At 42.3% G+C, this 20407-nt stretch overlaps 2 protein-coding genes across 2 annotated transcripts in view; one reads left to right on the top strand and one right to left on the bottom strand.

Annotated features, from left to right (window-relative positions):
- LOC121283144 (L-lactate dehydrogenase A chain-like) overlaps nucleotides 1–15791 on the top strand; it is a 48803-nt gene extending 33012 nt beyond the window's left edge. Inside the window, exons 6-8 of the mRNA XM_041197299.1 lie at nucleotides 1256–1361; nucleotides 8654–8777; nucleotides 15627–15791. Coding sequence (XP_041053233.1) covers nucleotides 1256–1361; nucleotides 8654–8777; nucleotides 15627–15791 — 395 coding nt within the window. The remainder of the gene's footprint in view (nucleotides 1–1255; nucleotides 1362–8653; nucleotides 8778–15626) is intronic.
- Nucleotides 15792–17574: 1783 nt separating this feature from the next.
- Nucleotides 17575–20407, bottom strand: part of LOC121283143 (histone-lysine N-methyltransferase PRDM9-like) — a 41573-nt gene continuing 38740 nt past the window's right edge. Inside the window, exons 12-13 of the mRNA XM_041197298.1 lie at nucleotides 19058–19186; nucleotides 17575–18617 (exon numbers count right to left, since the gene is read on the bottom strand). Of these exons, the coding sequence (XP_041053232.1) occupies nucleotides 18400–18617; nucleotides 19058–19186 (347 nt within the window). The 3' untranslated portion in view covers nucleotides 17575–18399. The remainder of the gene's footprint in view (nucleotides 18618–19057; nucleotides 19187–20407) is intronic.

Here is a 20407-nt window from a genome sequence, read left to right on the forward strand (position 1 = left end):
TTCTGACTAGGCACTTTACAGCTTTCCGGACTGAATATTGAATTCAACAACTTCAGGTCTTGAGCTCCCTCCTCCATCCCCACCCGCTTTCTGTTTCCCCCTTCCTTTTTTTTCAATAAATTATATAGATTTTTCCTTTCCCACCTATTTCCATTATTTTTAAATATTTTAAAATCTTTTATGCTCCCTCCACCCCCACTAGAGCTATACCTTGAGTGCCCTACCATCCATTCTTAATTAGCACATTCGTTTAAATAATATCACCAACTTTAACACCTATGTGTTCTTTTGTTCTATTGTTGTTGACATCTTTTGATGATCTGCTTCTATCACTGCTTGTTTGTCCCTACAACTACACCCCCCCTCCACTTCTCTCTGTCTCTCCGCCCCCCCACACACCTTAAACCAGCTTATATTTCAACTCTTTCTTGGACTCGAACTCAAGTTCTGTCGAAGGGTCATGAGGACTCGAAACGTCAACTCTATAAAAGATTGATATTGCCCCAAATTAATGCCACTGCTGATATAGATTTTCAACATGATAGGAGATGTTGACAGAGTTGGTAAAGAAAAACTATTCGCTCTGGCAGATGGGCAATAACCAGAGGCCTTAGATTTAAAATCATTGACAGAAGATCTAGAGGGGCGCTGAGGAGAATTCTTTTCACCCAAAGAGTTGTCAGGATCTGAAATGTTCTACCTGAAAAGGTGGTGTAAAAAGGGAGTTGTCAGGTACTCGAGGATGAGGAGCATACACAGTTGTGGACAAAAAGCGGGGCTGTGGGATTAAACACGACTGCTCTTTCAAAGGACCAGTCAAGGCAAGATGTGCTGAAAGGCCTTTTCCTGTGCTGCAAGTTTCTTTGTTTCATGACTCTCGTTCAAGAGTGCATTCAATTCATGACCAGGATGCAATTTGCTTTCCACAATGCTGCTAATTTTAAAATCTCTTTCACTTAACTTCGCAAGAGCAGCTTTTCAGACAGATAGTTATTATTGAAGAACACTGTAGCAACAGGGTTAATTGCAATGGTCTACCTGGGTGTTATTCCCAGACCTTTAGTAGGAATAGGTTTAAATGAAAGCTGGTCTTTCTTAAATGTTTATTCCTTAGCAGAATGTGATGACCAATCTTTTTACTGCTTGTTCAAGATGCCACCTGGTCCTTCATAATTAGGATGGCCCCACTTCATTTAATTTTCTGGGTTTTGTGGTTTATGTAACATGAAACAACTAATGCTGTGTTTTTTTTTAGTGGCTGTTTGGAGTAGTGCAAATGTGGCTGGTGTCAACCTGGAGCAATTAGACGAAAAACTTGCAAATGAGCAGGGAGATCAAATTCATAGAAAAGTTATAGAAAGGTAAATGTTAATGGGTTCTTGTAAAAGGTCGCTTACAATGACCGATCTAGGTGCTTGTTACATTTGTGAAGTGTGAAAACATCCATGGAGCTGGGGATAAGATGTTTAGCTATTTCTTTCGGACCTCATGAGGAGAATGTTGCATATTTATTTCCTTTACAGTAATTTTCAGCTTCTAATTTTTCTTCCCATCACAAGGCTGCTTTCATCACCTCTCTCAAAAAAAATCCCTCGACCAAACTGGCCTTCCAATTCCAAACCTGTCTTCAACCTGCCTTTGTTTCCTTAAAATCGAATTGGAGGAACGATTGTCACTTAGTTGAATGAACAATAAAATTATAAACACTGTGTCGCCTGCCAATGCAAGTCGCCTGCAAAGATGGCTGCCGGTACCTGTCTGCGCATGGTCCACACATGCTGTTTCCTCCCAGATCCTTGCCCATTGCTCCTCAAGCTCTCAGTTTGAAACATTTCAATCCAGTTTATGCTCTACATACATGAAACTGCCCTTTCCAAAAATTATGAATGACATTGTATGTGACTGTGGCCCTTTATCCCACCTTGTCTTCCCAGACCTATTGGTTGCATTTGAATGGCTGATCACATCATCATCCTCCAGTATCTCCCCTCCATTGTGTAGCTTTGCATGTCACCCCTGTGCAGCCTCTGCTTTTCTGGCAATGGCTTCTCTTCCCTTACTTGAATTGTCACATGTAGGCCAGACCAGGGACAGGACAGCAGACTTCCTTCCCCAAAGGACATTCATGGTTATCATTAGACTTTTAATTCCAGATTTTATTGAATGCAAATTCCACCACCTGCCATGGCGGTATTCGATCCCCAGGTCCCCAGAGCATTACCCTGGGTCTCTGGAATGCTATACCCGTGCCAATACCACTATGCCATTGCGTCCCCCTAAAGGCTTCTGTTAGGTTGTATTGGGGTGAGATTTGATAGAGGTGTACAAGATTATGACAGGTTTGGATAAGGCAGGCAAGGAAAATTTGTCCCCATTAGCTGATGGTACTGATGACACAGATTTAAAACTTTGGGCAAGAGATGCAGGGGAATGTGAGGAAGAACATTTTTTAGACAGTGCATGGTAATGACTTGGAACTCATTGACCGCCATACAGGGTGATGGAAGCAGAGGTGATCAATGATTTCAAAAGGAAATTGGATGGGCACTTGAAGGAAATAAACATTTTCTCAGTGATTGTACTTGGATAGATCTTTAGTATTGGCAGTGTGTATAACCTTTTATTTGATTAACTGGTTTCCATTCAGTTCATGTACAACTGATTGACTTCAAATAATGTGCTGTTGTCATTAAAAATGCCATTAATCAAACTGTAAAGTGAGCAGGTGGCATAAATGCCATGATAGTTTCCAAGATGACTACTAACTGGTCTTACATGAATTATCAGCTAGGGGCTCACATATACAAATCCTCGAAGGCAACAGGAAAAGCTGAAAAAGTGGTTTAAATAAAGAAGCATTTGCATTCCTGAGCTTCAGAAGTAGCAGGGAAAAGCAAGGAAATTATGCTAAAACCTTTTTTAAATCCCTGGTTAGGCCTCAACTGACATATTGTGTGCAATTCTGGGCACTACACTTAAGGAAACATGTAAAAGCCTGGCAGGAGTGCAGATGAGATTTACCAGAATGATGTCAGAGATGAGGGAATTCAGTTATTTGGAGACACTACAGGAGCTGTGCTTGTTCTGCTTGGAGAGCAGAAAAGCATAAAGGACATTTGAAATGATGAGGCATTTTGAAAGACTAAATAGGGAGAAACTGTTACCATTAACTGGTAGCCAGAGGATATGGATTTTAAATTATTAGTAAAAGACCTGGGACGGGTGGGGGAGGGTGGCACAGGTGAGTCTTTTTTTACGCAACAAGTTAATATGATCTGGAATAGAATACCTGAAAGGGTGGTGGAAGAAAATCCAGTCACAACTTCCAAGAGGAAATTGGATAAATATTTGAAAAGAAAAGAAAATCAGGGCTATGGGAAAGAGGGGGACAAGAGTTCGAATTGGATAGGTCCTTCAAAGAGCTGGTGCAGCATGAGGTGGCTAAAAGGCCTCCTTCTGTGTGCTGTATGATTCTATTTTTTTTATGCCTCATTAAAAACACTCTTGTGGATCTCCATCCCTTCTCATGTACTCTATTGATGTTCATCGTTGGGGAGGAGTCCATCTGCATCCCTTGGATAGATCCTTTAATTTCAATGGGGCCATCACTTCACAGGCCTGGAAACCAATTCAATGCCATCTATTTTTGGAAAGGAAAACACTACCAGTGCTACAGGATATTCAAAACAAAAACAGAATTACCTGGAAAAACTCAGCAGGTCTGGCAGCATCGGCGGAGAAGAAAAGAGTTGACGTTTCGAGTCCTCATGACCCTTCGACAGAACTTGAGTTCGAGTCCAGGAAAGAGCTGAAATATAAGCTGGTTTAAGGTGTGTGTGTGGGGGGCGGAGAGATAGAGAGACAGAGAGGTGGAGGGGGTTGGTGTGGTTGTAGGGACAAACAAGCAGTGATAGAAGCAGATCATCAAAAGATGTCAGCGACAATAGTACAATAGAACACATAGGTGTTAAAGTTAAAGTTGGTGATATTATCTAAACGAATGTGCTAATTAAGAATGGATGGTAGGGCACTCAAGGTATAGCTCTAGTGGGTTTTTTTTTTAATAATGGAAATAGGTGGGAAAAGGAAAATCTTTATAATTTATTGGAAAAAAAAAAGAAGGGGGAAACAGAAAGGGGGTGGGGATGGGGGAGGGAGCTCATGACCTAAAGTTGTTGAATTCAATATTCAGTCCGGAAGGCTGTAAAGTCCCTAGTCGGAAGATGAGGTGTTGTTCCTCCAGTTTGCGTTGGGCTTCACTGGAACAATGCAGCAAACCAAGGACAGACATGTGGGCAAGAGAGCAGGGTGGAGTGTTAAAATGGCAAGCGACAGGGAGGTTTGGGTCATTCTTGCGGACAGACCGCAGGTGTTCTGCAAAGCGGTCGCCCAGCTTACGTTTGGTCTCTCCAATGTAGAGGAGACCACATTGGGAGCAACGAATGCAGTAGACTAAGTTGGGGGAAATGCAAGTGAAATGCTGCTTCACTTGAAAGGAGTGTTTGGGTCCTTGGACGGTGAGGAGAGAGGAAGTGAAGGGGCAGGTGTTGCATCTTTTGCGTGGGCATGGGGTTGTGCCATAGGAGGGGGTTGAGGAGTAGGGGGTGATGGAGGAGTGGACCAGGGTGTCCCGGAGGGAGCGATCCCTATGGAATGCCGATAAGGGGGGTGAAGGGAAGATGTGTTTGGTGGTGGCACCATGCTGGAGTTGGCGGAAATGGCGGAGGATGATCCTTTGAATGCGGAGGCTGGTGGGGTGATAAGTGAGGACAAGGGGGACCCTATCATGTTTCTGGGAGGGAGGAGAAGGAGTGAGGGCGGATGCGCGGGAGATGGGCCGGACACGGTTGAGGGCCCTGTCAACGACCGTGGGTGGAAAACCTCGGTTAAGGAAGAAGGAGGACATGTCAGAGGAACTGTTTTTGAATGTAGCATCATCGGAACAGATGCGACGGAGGCGAAGGAACTGAGAGAATGGGATGGAGTCCTTACAGGAAGTGGGGTGTGAGGAGCTGTAGTCGAGATAGCTGTGGGAGTCGGTGGGTTTGTAATGGATATTGGTGGACAGTCTATCACCAGAGATTGAGACAGAGAGGTCAAGGAAGGGAAGGGAAGTGTCAGAGATGGACCATGTGAAAATGATGGAGGGGTGGAGATTGGAAGCAAAATTAATAAATTTTTCCAAGTCCTGACGAGAGCATGAAGCGGCACCGAAATAATCATCGATGTACCGGAGAAAGAGTTGTGGAAGGGGGCCGGAGTAGGACTGCAACAAGGAATGTTCCACATACCCCATAAAGAGACAGGCATAGCTGGGGCCCATGCGGGTACCCATAGCCACACCTTTTATTTGGAGGAAGTGAGAGGAGTTGAAGGAGAAATTGTTCAGCGTGAGAACAAGTTCAGCCAGACGGAGGAGAGTAGTGGTGGATGGGGATTGTTCGGGCCTCTGTCCGAGGAAGAAGCTAAGGGCCCTCAGATCATCCTGGTGGGGGATGGAGGTGTAGAGGGATTGGACGTCCATGGTGAAGAGGAAGCGGTAGGGGCCAGGGAACTGGAAGTTGTTGATGTGACGTAAGGTGTCAGAGGAATCACGGATGTAGGTGGGAAGGGACTGGACAAGGGGAGAGAGAAGGGAGTCAAGATAACGAGAAATGAGTTCTGTGGGGCAGGAGCAAGCTGAGACGATCGGTCTACCGGGGCAGTTCTGTTTGTGGATTTTGGGTAGGAGATAGAAGCGGGCCGTCCGAGGTTGGGCGACTGTCAGGTTGGAAGCTGTGGGAGGGAGATCCCCAGAGGAGATGAGGTCAGTGACAGTCCTGGAAACAGTGGCTTGATGTTCAGTGGTGGGGTCATGGTCCAGGGAGAGGTAGGAGGAAGTGTCTGCGAGTTGACGCTCAGCCTCCGCGAGGTAGAGGTCAGTGCGCCAGACAACAACAGCACCACCCTTGTCAGCGGGTTTGATGACAATGTCAGGGTTGGACCTGAGAGAATGGAGCGCAGTAAGTTCAGAGAGAGACAGGTTAGAATGGGTGAGAGGAGCAGAGAAATTGAGACGACTAATGTCGCTTCGACAGTTCTCAATGAAAAGATCGAGAGAAGGTAAGAATCCAGAGGGAGGGGTCCAGGTGGAGAATATTGGAGATGGGTAAAAGGATCCGTTGAACTGGGAGAGGACTCCTGCCCAAAGAAGTGAGCCTGGAGACGAAGACGGCGGAAGAAGAGTTCAGTATCATGCCGAGCCCGAAATTCATTGTGAGGGCGTAAGGGTATGAAACTAAGTCCTTTGCTGAGCACTGAACGTTCAGCATCGGAGAGGGGAAGGTCAGGGGGTATAGTGAATACACGGCTGGGGTTGGGACTGGAAGAAAGGGTGGGGACGGAGGGACAGGCAGGGGTGGAGGGTCCTAGATGGGTGTTGGTGTCGATGAGTTGTTGGAGCTTGCGTTCCTTAGCACTTGAGAGAAAGAGAAAAAGTTTCTTGTTGAGGCGTCGGATGAGCCGAAGGATAAAATGAAACTGGGGGCACGCGCAGCTTTGAAAAAGGGTACGGCGGTGCTGCTGGAGGGAGAGGTCGAGTGTGTTCATATGGCGGCGCATGGCACTAAGAGTGGATTTCAGAATGTGACGGGAACAGCAGTCCGAGAAACGTTTTATGTCCCGGAGATACCTGTAATCCTGGGTGGGTTCGAAACATGAGGGGTGGAATTTCAGTTGAAATCCACGTGGGGTAAGTCGGAGACGGAGACAGTCACTGAGAAAGGAGATATGGCTGTGAAAGCGGGTTTTAGTAAACACCTTGTCAAACACTAGGAGAGAAATGAAAAGCAATGAAGGTGAATAAGGCAACAGAGAGATCCGGAAATCTTGTCGCAGAGAGGAACAGAACTTCTTCAAGGAGGTAGGCATTTCTTGAAGAGCAGTGGCAGTCAATTAAACACAGAGATAAAAACAAAAAAACAAAAAAACTGCGGATGCTGGAAATCCAAAACAAAAACAGAATTACCTGGAAAAACTCAGCAGGTCTGGCAGCATCGGCGGAGAAGAAAAGAGTTGACGTTTCGAGTCCTCATGACCCTTCGACAGAACTTGAGTTCGAGTCCAGGAAAGAGCTGTCTGTCTTGCGGTCTGTCCGCAAGAATGACCCAAACCTCCCTGTCGCTTGCCATTTTAACACTCCACCCTGCTCTCTTGCCCACATGTCTGTCCTTGGCTTGCTGCATTGTTCCAGTGAAGCCCAACGCAAACTGGAGGAACAACACCTCATCTTCCGACTAGGGACTTTACAGCCTTCCGGACTGAATATTGAATTCAACAACTTTAGGTCATGAGCTCCCTCCCCCATCCCCACCCCCTTTCTGTTTCCCCCTTCTTTTTTTTTCCAATAAATTATGAAGATTTTCCTTTTCCCACCTATTTCCATTATTAAAAAAAAAACCCACTAGAGCTATACATTGAGTGCCCTACCATCCATTCTTAATTAGCACATTCGTTTAGATAATATCACCAACTTTAACTTTAACACCTATGTGTTCTATTGTACTATTGTCGCTGACATCTTTTGATGATCTGCTTCTATCACTGCTTGTTTGTCCCTACAACCACACCAACCCCCTCCACCTCTCTGTCTCTCTATCTCTCCGCCCCCCACACACACACCTTAAACCAGCTTATATTTTAGCTCTTTCCTGGACTCGAACTCAAGTTCTGTCGAAGGGTCATGAGGACTCGAAACGTCAACTCTTTTCTTCTCCGCCGATGCTGCCAGACCTGCTGAGTTTTTCCAGGTAATTCTGTTTTTGTTTTGGATTTCCAGCATCCGCAGTTTTTTTGTTTTTTTGTTTGTTTGTTTGTTTTTTTGTTTTTATCTACAGGATATTCAGCCTGTCAAACACACTTTTCCGGCTTTGGACATTCCTTCATCAGCTTAGTCTGCTTTGAGGTGCCCATCCCAACTCAAGTGAATGGTGCCATTTCTGAAATGTAAATGGCACCTCATCTCAGGATAACTGACCTCACCAGAGCAGCTCGAGGTTTTGAGAGAACACTGGTCATTAAGTTCTACCTTACAGTTTCTCTGCAGTTTTACACTTGGCTTGTGGTTGACTGCATAAAACCTACGCTTTGGGAACCAGGCGACACTAACATCCGGGTGTAAAATTTGCATGGAGTAACACTGACAGTAAATCATTATAAATGGGCTGCAATGCAGTCATCCCCATCAAAAGATTCATATAGAATCATGAACCATAAAAACAAAATCTAATTTGGGTATTAAGAAAATTAAGAGACATGGGGGTAGCGTGAGAAGGTGGATTTGAGGTAGATCAGCCGTGATCTTATTGAATAGCAGAGCAGAATGGAAGGGCCAAACGGCTTATTTCGCGCTTCTATTTCCTATATTATTATGCTTTTATGTTATGTGGTTTGTTTATGAACCGAACTTACAGATTATACCTATAAATCACTGACCCCTTTAATATTTATATTGTACGATTGGTGTTAGTAAACATTTCACTTTTATGTAAAACACAAAAGATGTCTTTTAGCAAATGACTCTTTAGCTAAAGTAGAATAGTGTGATGTGGAACCACAAAGGATATTTTATAGTGAAACTTTAGTTTAATGACTGTTACTTTTTTATATACTATAGCGCCCATGATGTTATAAAGCTGAAAGGATACACGTCTTGGGCCATTGGTTTAAGTGTGGCTAGTATTGTGAACGCAATTTTGAAAAATATCAGATCCATCCACCTGGTGTCCGTCAATGCAAAAGTAGGTTTTAAACAGCTGCCATTCCATTATTACTTAAACATTGGTGCAAATTTCATACTACAAGCGGTAATTGGGGCAGCAATTTTTGAAAGTGCTGTTTTCTCCAGGTTTGATAAATTTGCATGTACCTGATATTAGATATTTAAGCAGTGATTTGTTAATGCACGGAGGATAGTGCATTGGTGGCTTTAATTTACAGCCAAAAATGGAATATACTCACAAGCAACATAGTCACAAAATTACAGTTTGGCATTGACATTGATGAATTAAAACCAATAATGCAATGACCATGGGACTGGTACAGTTTCCGTCACCTGTTGTGGCCCCTTCCATATTTACCTGTTGGACTTGTATGACATTGCTTGCAGTGATTTTTGTAGTTGTAGTGAAAACAGTTTCCAGAATGCAAAGAACAAGACCATCAAGCATAGCTTTTTACTTACAGGCCATCCGGCTGAATTTTAGCCTAAAAAAATCTAAGCTGAAAAAACAGGCAGGTTTGGGTTGCTGGGTTGGGGGGTGGGTGGGGGTGGGGTGGTTTGGTTTAAAGTCTGAGAAATCTGTTTCCCAACCCAAACCTGCCCATTCCCAATTTTATCCGGGGCCGGGAATTGGGCAGGTAACCAACCGGATTCAAGGAGGCAGGCTGGATCTTCTAATGTGGTAACGAGAATGTGAGCCTTAATGTCCTACAGGCTTTCAATTTTAACCACTGTCAGATGGGTTTCCTAAATATTAGGGAACCCGGCAGCTTCCTCAAGCCAAAGGCGTGGTGGATTCAGAAAGCAAGCCGGATTCAGGAGGTGAGTGTGTCCACACTTACCCCTGGATCCAGGTGCCTGCCTGAAGAACCTCCATGTTGGGTACCCCTCCATTAGGCCTTCCCCCAGAGGCATTTGACTGCCTCCAATCCCTCCCCAGGCCCCAGATTACATAGGATATTCAGCACTGAAATAGGCCATTCAGGTCAAACAGCCCATGCTGGTATTTATGCTTTACTTAAGCTTCCTTCCATCTTTCCTCTTCTAAATCATCATAACCCTATATTCCCTTCTCCTTCATATGCTTGTCTAGCTTCCCCTTAAATGCATCTATACTATTTCCTTCAAACAATCCATGTGGTAGTGAATTCCACATTCTCACCACTTTTGGAGTAAAGAACACCCTCCCCACCACCGACACACCCCCACCCACCACCTCATACCCCAAGCTCCCCCAGCCGGAATCTGCAGCCCACCTGATTGATGATTCCTTTTGTTCCCAGGCCCAATTGATCACCCCATCCCCCCATGCTCCTCCCAACCCTCTCCCACCGCCCCAGTATGATCCTGTGCGTCAAGTCAGTTAAAATTCTGTCCGTTGTTTCTACTGTATTTTCTCCGTCATGGGCTTTACCCAACAGATTGTAATAATTTTTAAAAATCCACCCTCACCCAATGGAATTCAGGCAAAATTCCACATTATAGCCTGTGATATTCATTCATGACCATTTGGCATGATACTTGTATAGATCTAGCATCTTAGCAATCATTATGTATTGTTTGACCATTTTTATCTGCACCCATCTCTATAACCCTTCGTCCCACTGATAAGTAGCTCCTTTTCAAATGCTTTATTTACAAGGGTAGAAATAATCAGGAGTTTTGATCAGACCTCCACCTGAAGTGCTGCGTTCAGTTTTGGATACCACGCCTGAGGAAGAATATGTTGGCTTTGAAAGGGGGTACCATGCTGATTCACTGAACCAGGGCTTTGTGGGTTAAACTATGAAGAAATGTTGCATAAACCTTGGCCTGTATTATTTTCTTGTGTGTAGATGATTGAGGGATGGTCCAATTGAGGTGCTTAAAATGTTAATAGGATTTCACAAGGTAGATTCAGAAAAACTATTTCCCCTGATGGAGGAATCAAGAATGGTGAGACTTAATTTTAAAATTAGAGCAAGGCCATTTTAGGAAGGAAATCAGGAAGCATTTTATCAGACAAGGGTTAATAGAAATCTGCAGTTCTCTCTCCTAAAAGACTGGATGTTGGGGTAATTGGAGCATGAGGTTTGAGATTGATAGATTTTTGTTAAGGAACAGGGGGTCAAAGGATATGTGCTAAGATGAGTAAATGGAGTTGAGATACAGATCAGCCACGATCTAATTGAATGATAGAGTAGGCAGGAGGGGCTGAATGGCCTGTCCTGTCTCTGTCATCCACAGGATCAACAAAATAGGTGGTTACTGTTATGATCCCAGCTGAGGTTACCCCTGGACAAGCCTTGTCCCAGTGTGGAACCCAGCTTGATAGATCCTAACTTTTCATTTGTTTGTTTAGATACTTGGAGAGGGGCAACTGAACAGAGTCAGATAATGAACTTTAAACAAAAGCATAAAATATTTATTAAACAAGAAAAGATTAACTATATTACAATACTCCTTCGCTCACAACTATACCTTTATAGATATATACACATATATATACAGATTTGTAAGGATAACACAAGTTACAAAAACTATCTTATACTCTAATGTTCACAGTAAGTACACAGTCCATGTAAACCACTTGGTGACCTGCGGTCAGACACACCATCCTCTGAAATCAAACAACAGGTGCCACCTCAACCAGATGCTATGCGTCTCTCCTCAACTGTCCCCCAGACGCTTGTCACACCGTGCACCAACTGGTCTCACTGCACTCCGTCTTTCACACGAGGGTTTCCAATCTCTGCTCTCCCAGAACTCACTTTGGAATCTTCTCCTAAACCGACACTTTCTCTCAGGCCGATTCAGCCGTCAATGGTACACCACTGCTTCACATGCCCATAGCAAAGAGTTCGAGATCTTCAGCCATCTTTTTGGACCTTCTTATCTCATACAAGCTGTTCTTGATTTAAATCTGCTTCCTGAAGCTTTCATTTCTAAATCTGAAGCTTGGAGCCTTTCTCTCTGTCCCTCACTCTTAATTTCACTTCACAGGACCTTTTCCAGGTTCCTGTCCTTCTTTTGACTAGAACGTCTTCTTGGGGCTCCCTCCTGGATTTTGGGGTCTTTTTTTTAAACTTGGGGCTGGCTTTTTATCCCCTTTCTTCCAGTCTCTCCTGGCAGCTGTCTTCAAAACCAACTGAACTCAAACAGCTTCCAAATCAAACTGCTGTTTCTAGTTTCTTCTGTGTGTCTGTGGGGGTGGCAACCTGCCTCGTTGGACAGCCCAGTTTTTCTACCTTTGTTTGCTTAACTTAGCTGTAATAGTCGTAAAACTCTCATTAGAAATGCAGGCTTTTTAAAGTGAAACTAAAACTCAACTTGACCTTTCTTAACACAAACACAGAAATACAAATCAACCTTAAATTTTAAAACTAAAACTCATTCCTAACACGTACAAATACAAATATTTAAACTCTATTTCCTAGCATTGCTTCTTACAGTAACAGCTTTTCATTCTTCTGCAGGATCTAAAACTATTGCCTTCATTTGTCTCCCAATCTTGGACTTTAAAACAAAAATTTCATATCACCTCATCATTCTTTCATGATTCATCTTGTTTTTTTTCAACTCTTGGTCCCAATGGCAATTCTCTTTGGTACCTTGACCATTCAGCATGTGTGGTTCAGTTACTAGGTGCTCAAAGGCAGTGACCATGCCCAATTCTGCGCTGGTCTGGTATCTGGGCACAGTATGAACCTGATGCCTTTTGGTCTGAGTGATAGCTGCAGAACTCTTGCCTCTGAATCAGAAAGTTGTGAGTTTCAGGCCCACTCCAGGAATTGAACACAAAAAAAGGCTGACACTCCTGTGCAGTATTGAGGGAGGGCAACACTGTTGAAGTCTTTCAGATGAGACTTTAAAATTGAAGCCCAATCTGCCTGCTCAGGTGGATGTAAAAGATCCCATGGCATTATTTTGAAGAGAAGGGGAGATATCCCTGGTGTCCTGGTCAATATTTATCTCCCAATCAACAGCAGTTAACAGATTGTGTTAGCATCATCACATTGTTGTGTGGGAGTTTGCTCTGTGCAAATAGCTGCATTTCCTACATTACCACAGTACTAAATTCAAAAGTACTAAATTGGTTTCAAAGCATTTTGGGATTTCCTGTGGTCTTGAAAGGTGCTATATAAATGCAAGTATTTATTTTTTTTTGCTTAGAAAGACAGAGTACCCATTAATTTGTACTGGAGCTCACTCAATCTCCTCTTAGCCTCGGGAGTCTCCTGCATGACCAGGTTAGGTCCTTTACCTTGGTTTGTCAATTTGGAAAGCTTATAGCATGTTTGAGGGAGGTCTTGTGCTGCAATGGTAGCATCCCTACCTCTAGGTCAGAAGCTCTGGGTTTAAGTTCTACTTCAGGACTTGATGGCCATGGAAGGTAGCCAAAAAAGCTGATTATTAGCTTGTAAATCCTTCTAATATGCCTGATGGTAGGCAGTAAAGAGCAGGAGAGTTTCCTGGTCAACCATAAAGCAGAAGGCAACAGCAAACCACTGCAGTACTTTGCCAAGTGTAATCATGGACGAATCCAATGGAAGTCCATGGTCACCAATGCCCTCTTAGGAGGAGAATAGCATGTTTGAGAAGAATGAGCACACGATTCTTTCTTGTGGCCATAATGCACAGAGCAATTGATAGTTGCCTGTATCATCAGTTCAGTTTGAATTTGAATTGATGCAGCAGCACATGTCGGGGTGGGGGGGTTGCGCAGGCTGAAAAAGGAGTCGGGGCAGGCGACCCTGGGACAAGTGCAGAGGCTGCCAACTGTGGAGGCTGGCTGGCTGGATGGAAGGCCTGCCTCTATACATCTGCACTGTGCTTAAATAAATAATAGATTAAAACAAAACACAATGATCCAACCCTCACTCTCACCCAACCACATATTCTCTATGCCCCTTCTATGCTACCATGCTTTGCCCTTACCCCCTCCATGCCAACTCACCTAGTATACTTGGACACTTCCTTGACAGCTTTACAGTTCCTTAACAGCTGGACAGTTCCAATCAATTTGTGCATAAGAAGTGCATAATCATGTTTAATTTTAACAATCCCAAAGGGTGCCCTTTCTCCCAACGGGTGCCTTAATTCTCCAGAAGGTGGCCTGGAACCCCATCCAAAGGGGTATCCAAATGAAATTGCTGAGTTCAGACCTCCTCTTACTTGCTCTAATCTGCACACTCTGGGTTTCACATACCTGACCTTCCAAAATCCCACTTTAGTGGAGGCAGCTGATGATTTAAATGACCAGCTGCCTTTGGGAATCATGCATGTGTGAACCCCAGCCTGACTCTAGCCCAGCCTCTGCGAAGATGAAAAATGCTGCGTTTGGGGGTGGAACTTACAATTTTTGGTCATTTCCAGGATTTTTGCCACGAAGATGAACCTCTCTATCCTAGCAAAAATCTGGGCCATAGAGTACGCACAGAGAAACTGTTTCTGCTGGTCAGGCAGTCTAGGATTATGGACATAGTTTAAAAATTAAAGCCAGAACTTTCAGCAGTGAAATTAGGAAACACTTCTACACACAAAGAATGGCAGAAATTTGGAACCCTCTTTGTAAATGGCAATTGATGTGAGATCACTTGTAAATGTTAAATTGAAGATTGATAGATTTCTATTGGATAACTAAACGGGATATGGGGCAAAGGTAGGTATATGGAGTTAGGTCACAGATCAGCCATTGAATGGAGGAACAGGCTATTCCTACTCCTGTTCCTGTGGGTGCTAAGGGCAGTTGTCATCCTTTTGAAATCATTAAAAGCAATTTTTAAATCATTCTTTTCTTTAAAATTCTATTTTTATTTGAAGAAACCAGTGGTGGTCTATTGTAATGTCAGCAGTTGTAAACTATACATCATCTATTCTAGGACACAATGGTGGGTGAAATCCCTTGTACTTGGTGTATTTAGCATGAATCAGGGTCTAAGTCTATCACCCTCCACATCCCAACCCCCCTGACCTGATGGATTCCATAATCTGCAAATCAGTTAATATGGGAGAATTGTTTGAGGTCAAACATAATTCTAAAAAATCCATCTTGGTTTTGTTAGTTTAAAATCCCCCAGTTAACATCAGGGGACAGTACGATTCTCTTATCTCAATCAAAGTTCTGCACTGCCCAATTTCACCCATCCCTCTTTTACTTCAAGATCATCTGGTGCCTGCAGCAATTTACTTTCATCAACACTCAAGATTCCAAGTTTGCCTAGGTATTTCAACACCACTTCTTCTGGTAGCCAGCAACTTTCGAAATGACAATTTATAGGTGTAGGGTGTTCACTATTTATGGACACAGATGTCCAAGGTTCCGGATAAATGATAAGACTCAAAAAGCTGTCTCAGCTTCTTTACTGGCACTAGCTTCAGAGATCTACAGCATCATTTAACAGGAAAATAAAAGCTAAGGATAAATCTATTAGCCAAGTTCCGATAAACTTGAGCATCATTGTCATTTTGGCATCACTCACAACAAAGTGATGACTTAACCAAAAAAAAGGCAAAAAATAATATTTCTGCCAACCCCAAATCATGCACTTGGTTCTGGCACATTGTAGTGTGGATAGAGTTTGACATTGGTTAACATTAACAACATAATCAACAATTAACTTATACTGACATCAAAAGCACCATTGTTAGTTGGCCACAAGATGGTTTCCCTTTAACAGCTGATGAACTTGCTCAACTCTCCAGAGTGTGAAAGGAATACTTCCTGTCGGAATGATGTGTTTGAAAGCTGCTTTTCTTTTCTCATTTACACATTTATTAGTTAACAAGTACGCATTTGAATGACTTCCCACATCAGTTTTTATATGTAAAATTTGCATTTAAAGATACTTGTACAGTAACATATGTAACATTTATTCTGATACATCAGGATGAGCACAATATCACAAGCGACGTGTTTCTAAGTCTCCCTTGTGTCCTGGGAATAACAGGAGTATGTGGAATCTTAAAGCAGCCACTCAAGGAGAAAGAAGAATTAAAACTGAAAAACAGTGTGGAAAATCTTTTGAGGGTCCAGCGAGAAATTTCATTGTGAACAAAATGCTAAGTGCCAGGCCTCTCTATATAACTGATTATCAGTGCACCATTGTTATATTACTTGTGCGTGCCTCATTAGATAATAGTGTATATTCATTGTGAATATTAGTCAAGTTGTTTGCAGTATGGATGTTGCACAGAAATTAGATGCGAATGTATTTTAGATATTGCTTACTAGAGTTATGTGACACCAAATAACCAACTTGCAATGAAACAGAAACCAAATCACAAGCATGCTAACTTAATGCGAACCCCCAATTTACTATCCATGTCAAAGCAGATAAATGCAGTAGCCTTTGAAGGTTAATAGTTAAGAAATGACAAGGGTGTCCTGAAAAGAGCAAGATGTATTAACCTTTAACCCTAAAGGTCTTTGCCTTACCTTCCAGGTTGAAGAGAAATCCGGCTGCGCATATACTGAGTTAATTGGAAAAGAGCTGTGTCCAAATTGAGTTTCTGCATAATAAAATGGAATAATTCCTTATAGTATATAAGTGTACTACACATTAATAGCCAGAACATTAATATCAACTGATAAAATGCAGCGGAATATGACTCGGTGCTACTGCTTCCACTTTAAGCATTTAGCATCCTGTCTACACACAGCCTAAATCTGAAAATTAAAGGAAACTTAATAATGGAGATCTGTGCAGTGTTAACTTCCCCAAGCGACTCAATTGTCTAAATGCCTGAATGAATTTCAACCTCGTTAGTGAAAATCAATGTGCAAAGACCTCTATGAAATATTCAGTTTTTTATATATGGGTTGTACTATTTTTGTTCGTAAAGTTAACTGCAATAATTTTATTCATTTCTGAAAACAGCAAATAGCGTGATGCTGTTCTGTCACGCCGGCATTGTGATGCAAGTGCTGAAAAGATACTTTCCTCACAGTATATGTGGGGAGCTCGGCAGGTTGCACTCGATCAATTCCAAATATAATTGCTGAGTATTGCATCAGGAATTTAGCTAACTCTTCCTAATCGCCATACTTTCAGCCAGTAACTAAATCAGCCGGTTTCAGATACAGCAATGACATTGCCCTGTTGGTAAGAAAGCAACGGTTATAAGGATTTCCACTGTATAACCAAATTGTTGTCAACTGTAGTAATTTTACAATGAAAGTAGAAAATGATGGAAATACATAGCTGCTCCATCACCATCTGTAATCAGGAGACAGGTCAATATTTTGGATGTTAATCCTCCTAGCATTTTCTATTTTGATTTGAAAGTTCCAGCACTGACAGGTTTTTTTTTCCCAGTTTGCATTATTATCCATGCTTTCTGCGGATGCAAACGGATTGTTGCACTTCAGCAGTGATAGGAATTTAGACCAAAGATGGCTATGGTTCAGATTTCTGAGGCTGCTAGATTGCTCGGGCACACTGAATACAGAAAAATCAAGCAGCAAGGAGCACATCCTTATAAAGGAAGCACATGCTCATTTAAATTATTGGGAAAGATAAAGCTGGTGGGTTCATTGACAGCATGTGCTCCTCTTCATCTGATTTTTCTGTACTCTCTGCTCCCAGCTTATACATTAATTCCAGGCACAGGAACAGGAAACTCTGCTCCATTGTTTCAGATGTTTTATTGCGAATTGCCCTACAGTCAAGAAATTACTTCTTACATTACAAAATACAAGTCTAGACAAAATTGTTCATCGTTTCTGTTCTGATTTGATTTTGGTTATTTTACTTTTGTTGTTGACTTATAACAACCTTTATATTTCCAGCATTTAGAATAGACCAAAACATTGCATAAAGCGAAACAAACTGAAGGAAAATTAAATATACTCTTTTATTCTGAAATTGTGAAAGCAAGTCCCTCTTTTTAAAAAAAAACACCTGTGCATATAAAAGGTGTACACCTGGAACATGGTTATTCCTAAACAACACTGACATATGGGGGTCGATTTTAATTCTTTGCAAGTGAAGGTTTTCAATGAGTTCAAAATTCACCCACTAAATCAGTCTTGGGGTTTAACTCAGTACATTTTCTGTAGAACATTCATGCAGTTACAGGATAAACTACATGCCAAGATTTTTCTTTTGTTGCCACTTGTGAGAGGTTGTGGTTTGGAAGTGTGCATCTTTCTTTGGTTAATCTTCATCTATTATTTGTAATGAATAAAAGGCTGTTCTACAAATGTTACGAATTTTTAAATAAATTATATGGAACACATCGCATAATTAGAAGTAATGGCTTCTGAATTATTGCTGGTCATGTAATGAAGTCAAGGTACCGAAAGGGCTGCTGAATGATTTTTGCGATGCTGGTTCTACTTCTGTCGCATCGGAGTTGAAGTTTCTGGTCAATATGTCCATCCTCAAGGGCAATACTTCATAATCTCGTCTCTTGCTCTTGGGAGGATTTTCACAGGTGGGACTCTGTCGGTCCAATTGTCTAGAAATGTAGATGTAAGGTCACTTTTTTGTGTGCGAAGAACAATGCTCCCTGCTGTTACATTCTGTTGCGTGTGACTGCAATCTTTAGAGATGTATAACTACAAATGGTGAGCTGCATGCTTAGTGCAAATAGTTCCTGGATAGTTGGTACTTGTAGCGGGTTTCTCCTCCATTTTGGTATAAGGAGTCAGTAACTGCTCATGTAGTGTTCTTTACATACCTCCCACTCTCTGATATCAATGTATAATCAAAGGGCTCCATTTTCTCTCCATTACCAACACCAAAGTGAATATTGGCAATTGGCTTTCTTTCAGGCCTACTGCAATCTGAGGTATAAATGGAGTTACAGTGCACTAAAACATCTGTATCACACACATTCTTTTCAGGGTTTTGTTTGCTCAGTGAACTGGATAAATCTAGAAAAAAAGACAAAACAAACATTGTGACCACGGTTTCCATTTTAGAAATGAGTTGATGCCTATAAATAGTAATGCTTCTGAGAAATTGTCGTTAATTTATCTGACGTGTTTGAGAAAAAAAGCCATAACTTGTTAGTGCTCAAGAAAATATCTTATTTAACAAGCAGCTATCTAAATAATAAAAATTATTTTCTTTGGCATTCAATCTCTTATGGTTATTCTCTAAGTGCATGCAATGCTGAAGTGCTATGTCTCAATTTTCTGACACTACAAATGGTCCCTCTATTTCACCCTCAGTTGGGTGTAGGTGCATAAATGTAGTGCACTCTTTGATCTTCTTTCCAACAGAAGCATTTTCCAAGGTAGGTACATCATGGGGATAGGGGGAAAGAAGAGTATATACAAGTGAAAGCAGGTGCAATTCATAAGATATTTACCTGTACCTTCCACCTTTACACAGCTGTCATTCAATTTTAGCTTAGTACTGCTGTTTGCTTCAGAATAACATTCCTGATCTTCCAAGGACTCTTTTTGCAAAGATTTTATATATTCAGGTCTAATGCAGCCTAAAAGAAATAAAAATCCACAGTTTATGCTTTTGAAGGTATATCTCGAGTTACATTTGCCATTTTCTTTGTCTTTTGCCCAAGTTGATTTGCTTTCGATAAAACTTATTGGGGTAGAAGGGTGGTGGCACAAAACAGGTGGCATCAGATCGGCTGCTTGTTATACACAGCGCCTGGTATACAATTCTAATGCAGTTAATGGCATTAAATGCCAGGCTGTGCTGTAATAAGGTGGACAATCCAATACCACTATAGATATAAAAACAAAAAAACTGCGGATGCTGGAAATCCAAAACAAAAACAGAATTACCTGGAAAAATTCAGCAGGTCTGGCAGCATCGGTGGAGAAGAAAAGAGTTGACGTTTCGAGTCCTCATGACCCTTCGACAGAACTAGTTCTGTCGAAGGATCATGAGGACTCGAAACGTCAACTCTTTTCTTCTCCGCCGATGCTGCCAGACCTGCTGAGTTTTTCCAGGTAATTCTGTTTTTGTTTTGAATCCAATACCACTAGTTTTCTGCCATGGCCCAAGATGAATTTCTAGCCCATTACTTTTCTAAAATGCAGGAATGAGCATTTCTTTTAATCCAATAAGCCTCCCTCACATCTTGATTTGTCGCCATTGACTGTCCCTCAATTTGAAGATGACGACTCCTCGGTTGCGAGTTTCTGCCATGACTCTTATGTGACTGAACAGGCCGATTCTCGACCCGCATCTTTAGACACATTAAGCAGGATATCCCACAAGGTAGTGGGATCCGGAGTGCAGGACTTGTTTTCTTTTCACTCCTTCTCTGCCACCGCTCTGTCTTATCATTGAAACATTGTGACTCAAAGCATGATGCATCTTGATGGGCAAGTTGTCATCATTTTGAATGACTGGTAGCAAGCTCCTCCCAGTGTTTACTGTGAATGCTGCCACACTTCAAGGAGAGCTTCAGAGTGTCTTTGTCCTTCCCTGGAACATCAGCCATTTAAGAATGCAGAAAACAGGACCGGGTGGGAGAGACACTTACAGCCATCCAGGTGCAGTTTCCAGTTCATCCAAGTTGATTTTGCAGTTTTGCCTGAATGTTTGGGGAGCTGGCTTTATGAAGGACACTAGCATTTGTTCAATGGTCCACCCATTGAATCTGGAGGATGCGGCGGAGGCACTGCTGATGGAATTTCTCTAGCGCTGTTATGTGTCGCTGATGCATAGTCCCTAGGTCTCACTGTGG

Source organism: Carcharodon carcharias, chromosome 10, assembly GCF_017639515.1.
Source record: "Carcharodon carcharias isolate sCarCar2 chromosome 10, sCarCar2.pri, whole genome shotgun sequence".
Lineage (NCBI taxonomy): Eukaryota > Metazoa > Chordata > Chondrichthyes > Lamniformes > Lamnidae > Carcharodon > Carcharodon carcharias.